The sequence below is a fragment of the Neoarius graeffei genome, chromosome 5, assembly GCF_027579695.1.
Source record: "Neoarius graeffei isolate fNeoGra1 chromosome 5, fNeoGra1.pri, whole genome shotgun sequence".
In the NCBI taxonomy this organism is placed as follows: Eukaryota; Metazoa; Chordata; class Actinopteri; order Siluriformes; family Ariidae; genus Neoarius; species Neoarius graeffei.
In genome coordinates, this window is record NC_083573.1 from 4,114,874 (window position 1) to 4,125,403 (window position 10,530).

At 38.9% G+C, this 10,530-nt stretch overlaps 1 protein-coding gene across 1 annotated transcript; it reads left to right on the forward strand.

The window, feature by feature from the left end:
• Nucleotides 1-666: 666 nt before the first annotated feature.
• Nucleotides 667-1,929, forward strand: LOC132885818 (uncharacterized). The gene has a single exon (XM_060920335.1). The coding sequence runs from the start codon at nt 667-669 to the stop codon at nt 1,927-1,929; it is 1,263 nt and encodes a 420-aa protein (XP_060776318.1).
• The last annotated feature ends 8,601 nt before the right edge of the window (nt 1,930-10,530 follow it).

Sequence of the window (10,530 nt, forward strand, 5' to 3'; positions counted from 1 at the left end):
TCTAGGTGGAGTATTAATAGCAGTAGGAGAAGGAGGAGTTCTAGGTGGAGTATTAATAGCCGGAGGAGGAGGAGTTCTAGGTGGAGTATTAATAGCAGTAGGAGAAGGAGGAGTTCTAGGTGGAGTATTAATAGCAGTAGGAGAAGGAGGAGTTCTAGGTGGAGTATTAATAGCCGGAGGAGGAGGGGGGAGTTCTAGATGGAGTATTAATAGCTGGAGGAGGAGGAGTTCTAGGTGGAGTATTAATAGCAGTAGGAGAAGGAGGAGTTCTAGGTGGAGTATTAATAGCCGGAGGAGGAGGAGTTCTAGGTGGAGTATTAATAGCAGTAGGAGAAGGAGGAGTTCTAGGTGGAGTATTAATAGCCGGAGGAGGAGGAGTTCTAGGTGGAGTATTAATAGCAGTAGGAGAAGGAGGAGTTCTAGGTGGAGTATTAATAGCAGTAGGAGAAGGAGGAGTTCTAGGTGGAGTATTAATAGCCGGAGGAGGAGGGGGGAGTTCTAGATGGAGTATTAATAGCCGGAGGAGGAGGAGTTCTAGGTGGAGTATTAATAGCAGTAGGAGAAGGAGGAGTTCTAGGTGGAGTAATAATAGCTGGAGGTGGAGGAGGAGGAGTTCTCGGTGGAGTAATAATAGCCGGAGGAGGAGGAGTTCTAGGTGGAGTAATAATGGCCGGAGGAGGAGGGGGAGTTCTAGGTGGAGTAATAATAGCAGTAGGAGGAGTAGGAGTTCTAGGTGGAGTATTAATAGCAGTGGGAGAAGGAGGAGTTCTAGGTGGAGTATTAATAGCCGGAGGAGGAGTTCTAGGTGGAGTATTAATAGCCAGAGGAGGAGGGGGAGTTCTAGGTGGAGTAATAATAGCAGTAGTAGGAGGAGGAGTTCTAGGTGGAGTAATAATAGCTGGAGGAGGAGGAGGAGGAGGAGGAGTTCTCGGTGGAGTATTAATAGCAGTGGGAGAAGGAGGAGTTCTAGGTGGAGTATTAATAGCCGGAGGAGGAGGAGGAGGAGGAGGAGGAGGAGTTCTAGGTGGAGTATTAATAGCAGTAGGAGAAGGAGGAGTTCTAGGTGGAGTATTAATAGCCGGAGGAGGAGGAGTTCTAGGTGGAGTAATAATGGCCGGAGGAGGAGGGGGAGTTCTAGATGGAGTATTAATAGCAGTAGTAGGAGGAGGAGTTCTAGGTGGAGTAATAATGGCCGGAGGAGGAGGAGCTCAAGGTGGAGTATTAATAGCAGCAGGAGGAGGTCTAGGTGGAGTATTAATAGCAGGAGGAGGAGCTCAAGGTGGAGTATTAATAGCAGCAGGAGGAGTTCTAGGTGGAGTATTAATAGCAGGAGGAGGAGGAGCTCAAGGTGGAGTATTAATAGCAGCAGGAGGAGGAGGAGTTCTAGGTGGAGTAATAATGGCCGGAGGAGGAGGGGGAGTTCTAGATGGAGTAATAATAGCAGGAGGAGGAGGAGCTCAAGGTGGAGTATTAATAGCAGCAGGAGGAGGAGGAGTTCTAGGTGGAGTATTAATAGCAGGAGGAGGAGCTCAAGGTGGAGTATTAACAGCAGCAGGAGGAGGAGTTCTAGGTGGAGTATTAATAGCAGGAGGAGGAGGAGCTCAAGGTGGAGTATTAATAGCAGCAGGAGGAGGAGGAGTTCTAGGTGGAGTAATAATAGCTGGAGGAGGAGTTCTAGGTGGAGTATTAATAGCAGGAGGAGGAGCTCAAGGTGGAGTATTAATAGCAGCAGGAGGAGGAGGAGGAGTTCTAGGTGGAGTATTAATAGCAGGAGGAGGAGCTCAAGGTGGAGTATTAATAGCAGCAGGAGGAGGAGTTCTAGGTGGAGTATTAATAGCAGCGGCAGGAGGAGGAGGAGTAATAGCAGTAGAAGGAGGAGTTCTAGATGGAGTATTAATAGCAGTAGAGGAGGGGGAGGAGGAGTTCTAGGTGGAGTATTAATAGCAGGAAGAGGAGTATTAATAGCAGTAGAAGGAGGAGGAAGAGTTCTAGGTGGAGTATTAATAGCAGTAGAGGAGGGGGAGGAGGAGTTCTAGGTGGAGTATTAATAGCAGGAAGAGGAGTATTAATAGCAATAGAAGGAGGAGGAAGAGTTCTAGGTGGAGTATTAATAGCAGGAGGAGGAGGAGGAGTTCCAGGTGAATATTAATAGCAGTAGAAATGGGAGGAGGAGGAGGAGTTCTAGGTGGAGTATTATAAGCGATCATTGTTGGCGTATTAATCGTCGCAGTAGGCCGGAGTGTTCCAGGCTGTGAACATCGCTCTGCTCAGCTCGAAATTGTGATTATTTTCTGCCTCTTCGTTCTTTTTTCTATCAAAACAGTATAAAATGTTGAAACATCATCCAGCCTGTGACTCCTGTTAGCTTCGGTCTCTCCAGCTTTGAGTTCGCGGTTTGTAAGCGGGATAACTGAATGATCCACTCCATCGTTTCACTGCTCCATCCCTCCATGACACAGGAAAAATGAGAAGCCCTTTGTTGTGGTGGTGGTGCTGTGGCCCAGAGGCAGAAGTGACCGGAATGAAATCCACCCAAACACAGAGAGGGGGACGTCAAAGAAAGAGGGACAACAGCAACACAGAGACAACGGAACACAACGTTTACACACATGAAGGACACCCAGGCAGTCCCGGCTCAAATCTCCCTATTATTATTATTATTATTATTATTATTATTATCAGCAGCAGCAGTAGTAATAATGGTGCGTGTGAGGGCAGCCGGGGGCAACACAGTGGCGGTGGTGGGGCAGTTAAGCAGGTTTTCTGGCTTCTGAAGTCACTGTCAATTTATTATATTTCATGATAATAGGTAAATAACCTTCCTCAGGGTGTGTGTGTGTGTGTGTGGTGTTCGATTTATTTCAGGATGTGTTTTTGTTCCTCGTGTTCCAAATTCAAAGCCAAATCACAGCGCCCCAGTTTGGGTTTCACAGGTTACTCCCTTTTTCTTTTCCTTTCTTTCTTTTTTCAGTATGTTTCTCTCTTAGTGGCTCGATTCTGAACTGTTCTACAAATTCTGGACCATTTCATAGCACTCTGCCCTTCACTGATTCTTAATTTGAAACATTTTAAAAAATATATCGATGGTAAGAAGATTAAAAGAAGATTTTCGAGCTTCTGAAGTCTGAATTTATGACAATTGTGGAGATTTAATGAGTTACATTTACTGTCTTTCAGCAAAATGTGGCCAAAGTCAAAATCTTTTTCCAGTGAGACATAATAATAATAATAATAATAATAATAATAATAATAATAATAATAAGTTTGTTTTGTCAAACCATTACTTTATAAAATTATATATTTAAATAAAAATGCAGAACAACATTTTTATTCAGTTACTTTTAAAAAATAAATTTATTCTGAAACTATATAACAAAATGCATGGAATAAATTTATTACATACATTTTGTTGTATATTTTGTTCTGTATTTATATAAATTAAATATTATGCAAATTAGTTCTGCAAGCTTTTTGGTTAAAAAGTTTTTTTTTATACATATCAATATAAACTTGAAAAATAGAGTTAAAACTGAGTCAGATTTTTTAAAGAACTGTATTAATGTAATCTATTTTAACTCAGGTCTTTTATTTTCATCCAGAAACTCAGGAGATTAACGAGGTTAAAAACCCATTTTGCTGTTTTTTTTTAAATTATTATTATATTTCACACATAAATGTTTATTTTCTCTCACAGACAGCTGAGAAAATCATTTTAAAAGGTTATGTCTGTAGATTTCCTGCTCTTGTATCATGTTTTTTTTATTTTCCATTGAATTATTTATTGCTGAATGTATCAACTTTATTTCATTATAATACTGTAAATAAATTATGACACTGCATAAATTAAAAGCTCATGTCACTTTGAAATTCACTGTTAATTGATTATTTTTCTATACTATGACTATTTTTGCTAAAAGGGGACAAAAATAATTTTTTCCTATTTAAATTTCATTGAAAATTTTATCACATTAATTCTTGCCAAGAAAGTTTGTTATCATATTTAAATAAAACTAAATAAAAAGATGTTAAAAATGCAGTGTTTTGTGTCACTAAAGTTCATAAATAACCCAAACTCAGGAAAAAAAATTATAAAAATAATTTAGACTCAAATTCACTCACTGTTTTTTAATTAATTAATTTATTTTTTTACATAAATGTTATTTTTAATATATGGTATAATTTATTCGCTTATCTGGCTCAGTAAGCAATATAACATGTCTAAGGTGTGAAAAGCATTTTTCAGAGTTTCTGTTGATTTTCCACCCGAATGAGACTCGAGTAAAAAGACCCCGAGTGGCCGAAGGGGGTAAACAGAGATTTCCTGCCTTCTGAAGCCACTTTTAATTCGTTATATTCCACAGCAGTTTAGCTACAGGTTCAAGGCCGCCATTTTCACCTCAAAATTAGTCACTGTCGCTCGTTTTCTTCCCGCGTTGATACCCGGAGCCTCCTGGAGTTCAAAGCATCTTCACTTTGATGTTTTTTTTATTTCATAGACGCGGCACACAATTGAGCTCCGGATTTGTCCCTGAGCTTCTGATAGAACTCGCTTCATCCTCATTGTGTGAAGAACGCGGCTTGTGTTTAAGCGTCAGAGTGACTTTCACATTCACTGACGACAATGGCACGGATCAGGAGAACACAGTAGGATAGTCAGAGAACCCTAGATGCTCAATGTGTGCTGGATTATATAACAACCACTCAGGGTTCTTCATTTGTTCCTCTGTCTAAAGTGTTCCATGTCGACCACTTGTAGGTAGCAAAGAGGAATCACTTATCCAATAAACCCTTGAAGAACCCTTGTGTATGAACTGGGTAAGTGTGAGGAACAAATTCCAAATTACTGTGTTTTATTTTCTGATTCAGATCTCCATAGTTTAACATTGGTACACTCTTGGAGAAGAAAAGGTTTTTCAAGGGTTCTTTGGATCATTAAGTTCCACCAGATGAACATTTTAGATGAAAGAAATTCACTTGACAGTTGAGACCCCAAGAAGAAAGTGAGGCACAGCAGCTTTATATACAGCTTGATAATCCAAAGAACTCGAAGAACCATTGAAGAAGAATGATGGAAATATTTCTTCAAGGATTCTCTCAGGGTTCCTGGTACAATTCAGTTTTCCGAGCCTCCAGCTCATTAACATGTTGCCTGAAGTGGAGAAGAGTTGAGAACCAAAGAGGAATGTGAGGAATTCATCACAACTTGACCGCAAGTTGGCCTAATGGTTAGTGTGTCCGCCTCTCAATACGGAGATTGTGAATTCTACTCATGGTCAGGTCACACCAAAGACCATCATAACAATGGTACCTACTGCCATCTGGCAAGGCACACTGTAGGGAGTCAAACTCTTGCGGTTACCAGAGGACCCGCCCTCCACTGTAACCCTAGCTATGTAAGAGGCAAAAGGCCAAGGGCTATAGAAACGGAGATTGGCACTGACCAATGTGCCTTCAGGGCCTGGTTAGTACTGGGACAGGAGACTGCCTGGGAAGATTGGGTCCTGGCATGGGACAGACTTTGACTTCCACAGCTTGGTGATTTGAAGAACCATTTTTGATAAAATTGAAAATCCAATTTATTTGCTTTTACATTCCCAGAACCTGTCAGGAGGTGAATATTTACCTTCTTGGTACGTGGAAAACAAGGGTTCTTCAAGGGTTCTTTATGAGTTTATAAAGGCTCTCAGGTTCTCCTCTGTTATGCAGGGGATAACATATATAGTCAACATAGTAGTGTTGTAGTCAAGACCATCTAAACCGAGACCAAGTCATGACCAAGACTTGAGGGTATCGAGACTGAGACAAGACCAAGACTTTGAGGGGTTGAGACCAAGTCAAGACCAAGACCAAGGGGGCAAGACCGACTCAAGACCAAGACCAGAGACCAGTGTGTGAAGGGGGATGGGTGACGGCTGTTAACAGGAAGAAAAATCTCTCAAATTAGCAATGAATTGCATTGCTGGTCACATTTGAAGCAGGAAGTTTTATATCCAATCACAGTAACGATGTTAACAAATAAATCAGACAATGGACAGGCAGTTTAGTGAAATCCTCACAGTTGTGGTCTTGACCAGTCTTGAAATAAAATCCCAAGTCCTCGATGTCTGAGACCGAGACAAGACCGGGTAAAAACGCGGTCGATTCCAAGATGAGACCACGACTTTCAAAAAGCGGTCTTGAGTCTTACAACAGTACTACTCAGCCTCCAGGACATTTCTAGTGGCGGTACTGAGAAGAAAATACTAAGCAACAATTCAGATGATTAAAAAATAAATAAATCAAACGACACCTGAACCAGAAACAAACTAGCTGTAGTTCAGCAACTCCTCCGGCTTCTGTAGCAGCCAATCATATGCTTTTGTGTAAATGAAGGGAATAAAGCTTCATCCTGGTGTGAATTTTTCATTCAAGTTCCCTTCTCTGGTCTGATTAGTGAACTGACTTCATGTCAAACTGAGATACAATTAATTTTTATCTCCTGCTGCCCAAAAGGCTCGAAGGGGGATTATGTCATGGCGATTTCCGTCCCAAGAAGAGTGCTCACCTTCTGAAATCAACTCCTCTCGCAATTTTTGGAGGGATTTCATGAAACTTGGCAGAATTCTTTGTTGTATGTCAGTAATACGCATGTTGCAATTTTGTTCAATTCGGTCACATTTTACCAGAGTTACAGCCCTTGATTAACAAAATTATACTTTGACCATTTCATGAGTGTGTATTTTCCTTCTGAAATTGACTCCTCTCGGAATTTGTGGAGGAATTTCACCAAACTTGGCAAAAGGCATTGTTATATGTCGATAGTACACATAGTTATTTTGTTCCGTTCGGTTGCATTTTGCAAGAGTTACGGCCCTTGATTAACAACCTTGTACCTTGACAATTTCATGAAGGCGTGCTTGCTTTCTGAAATCAACTTCCCTCACAGTTTTTATCCTCCGCTGGCTGAAAGGCCCGAAGGGGATTATGTCATGGCGATTTCCGTCCATCCCGGGAAGAGTGCTCACCTTCTGAAATCAACTCCTCTCACAATTTTTGGAGGAATTTCACGATACTTGACAGGATTCTTTGTTATATGTCGGTAATACGCATATTATAATTTTGTTCAATTCAGTCGCATTTTACCAGAGCTATGGCAGAGTTCCCAACAGGGGATACTGTGCTCTCAGAGCACTTTTGTTCCCGTTTTGACTTCAAAATCTCATCAGAGAAACACATCACCACTTCACATGGTCTTATTTACAGCCAGAAACGACACATTAATGCTTCAGACATCGTTGTGGTCACTGATCAGAGTCACAGCCGTCGTTTTGTACGGAAATAATTAAAAACGTGACTGGAATTTTCCATTCAGAAAATCTGGAATGTCTGGATAGTATGTGCAGTGTGTAAGTTTGGAAATGATTCCGGAATATTCTGGGATCCTGTCATGGGTGTCACAGTAACGCAAGTTAACAATGCAGTTTAACAAAATCTTTAAGAAGTTTTGATTTTTTTCTTGTTTTTAATCCAAGCTAAAATGTTTTCTTGATTTAAGAGGACAATTCTTGAAATCAATAGATATTTTTTTCCTTTCACCTTCTTGCTATTTTATTCAAATTTGTTGCCTTTCGTTTCTCTTTCAACAAAACAAAAACTTTTTGGTCACTTTTCTGTGTTTGTGTCTGTTTTACCGTCTCCTCTTTAACATTTCAAATGCAGGTAAATGATGTAATGAATGACTTTTATATTCTGTCTCATGCTATCTCAGTGCATGTGTGTGTTATGAATACCTCATTAGTCTAAGTCTGTTTCAGATCAATATTACGGTTAACTGTGTTTCATGTCACGCCAAAACTCAATTTTCTCCTATATTTGATTTGCAGCTTATTACGTCCTGCCTCAGCTATTTGCATTTCCATCATACACACACGCACACACACACACACACACACACACATACACAGCGATCATGTTATAATAATTGACAGCGTCACATTTAAACAAATCGCTGCTCTGAATTTTCAGTGTTTAATAATAAACTCCATCCATCTCGTGTTTATGCAGATGTTCCCCAAACCGACACTTTAAATCTAAAATCCAATTTGCTCGGGATGAAACGTGTACAGAGGAAGTGTGCGCGCTTGTGTGCGAAAGAGACATTTGCGTAAAACTCCATGAAAATGTTAATAAAGTGGATAACGACAGAGAGAAAATACACAACACACTCGAGTAATATTCTGAAAATAAATAAATAAATGAAACACTCCATGTCATGACGTTGAAGGAAAATAATCAACGACCCAAATTTACATTACAGTCGATTTGAGCCATGAGGCTAATGTTGCTAACAAGTAATGAAGCCCAGTAGCTACCAGTTTAGCATCATGCAAACACGGCTATAGACATTTTTTACTCATTGTAGCAGATTTTAAAAAATACAGTACGAAATTTAGGCCACGCCTCCTACCTGAGTGACACGTGCAGGTGCAGAGTGACACGTGATGATGCCCTTCTGATGCTATTTCCACTCACAGGTGTCTGCCATCAGGACTCTAGGATGGGATTTGAGGGCTTCAGTCCCATCAGGATGATTTACACAACATCACTGAATGAAAAAAATACATGAAATGAAATGAAATAAAGATTGCAGTTAAAAAAATACAAAAATATTAAATCTCATGTATAAAAAGGGATACACAGTATAAATTAATGAATGAATAAACTATATATTTAATAAATATTCATTAAAAATTGATATATTTATTTCTTAGATTGCTTATTTATTTAATTAATGAACAGTGGGTTGGGGTTTTTTGGGTTGATTGATGTGATTTAACTTTTTTAAGTACTTAAAGTACATGCTGTCATATTAAAATGCTTTATTAAAGCTAGACTGCCTTTCAGATTTTTCAAGTGTAGGTCACAAAAATAATTTTCCCAACACCCAATTATTTTCCTTTAGTGGACCGAAAGCTACTGAATTCAAATCACAGACTTCCAAATTTATTAGTTTTTTTAAAAATAGAATAATTAATGAATTTTGGGCCACGTGGCCTGAAATTAACAGCTATTTTTTCCTGCTTCACCATGACCCAATTCAAGATACTACGTCATGCATCCCGTGGTGGGCTTTCCCCGTTCACACAAGACATTGGGGGATACAAATTTGAAACAGGAGAGAAAAATGGAGGACGTGAGTGTGCGAATGAAATATGAAAGCACGACTACAGTAACGGAAACAAAGCGAGACAAAAAGACGTTATGTTATATATGAAGGAAAGGAAATGCAGGACCAAACTAATAAATATGGGTGCTCAGCGAGCACCTCGGTGTGATCAGCTGTTCGTTTCGCGACAGAATGATGGAACTGTCAGTGCACGCTCAAAGGGAAACCTGTAGATGGCAGTAATGCAACACTGTGGATGCCAGCTGCCGTAAAACCCAAAAGAAGAAGAAGAAGAAGGTAAACCTGCGCATGTGCACACGGACTTCCTCTGTCTGCTTGACTGTGCGAAGCAAGCGATTTCATGCACATTATTTGCTTTAATCCCCTCAAATTAAATAACTTCCCAGCCACAGAATGGCCTGAAATTTTGTGAGATATTACAGAAATGAACATATATCACAATGGCCACATTTCAGACTGAACTACATTTCACTGATTTTATGAAATCGAAAGGCCGTCTCGCTTTAATTAATATAAAGTTAATTTCAGTGAAAATGGAACATTTTCTGTCAAAACTCGCAGAAATGAAATTGATGTTTTTAGAAAGTTAAGAGGAAATATTAATGTTAGGTTACATTTTTGTGTTTATGTGAAAAAGTTTTCAACACATTTTGTAACTAACGGCATTTTTTAAAATGACTTCATGATCAAATTGTTCCTTTTTTATTCTTCTTTGTTTTTTATTGATTCTTTACTCCTTTCTTACACCCCCCTGACACTTATCTTTCTGTTTTGTAAAAAAAAAAAATGTTTTTTTTTTGAAAACGGTAATATCAGAGTTTAAAAAATATTTTTGTGTTTGTATAAAAATAATGAAATACTCTTTTTTTGTTTGTTTTTATAAATGACAGTAATGACGTCCCTCAGAGAGGGAAAAAAAAGCAAATGCTGATGAATATTTTTGTCACTAAGAGAGAGCTTTCAGGCTCCAGCACATCAGGGACATCAAGCAGAACTGGAGTCCTGATAATAGATTTTTTTTTAAAGAAAAATATCATCATTAGGTCAATTTTTTTTTCAAAAAGTACAAGATTTAAACAAAAAATCACAGATGAAGTTAAAAAATAAATAAATAAAATTATTTTAAAAAATTAAACCACCGTCAGATTTTTCCCCTTTAAAATCCAGTGGCAGAGAAATGGACTTTTTATTTCAAAATAAAAAATTTTGGAAAAGTGAGAAGAAATCATTTTTATTTACAATCCAACAGACATCTTTGAAATCAGATTTGCATCGTTATCATTTTCCTTTTCTCCATCTTTATCCTTTCCTTGAATGATCTGCGATTTATATTTCTTCTTTCTTTCCCTTTCTTTTTTGTCTTC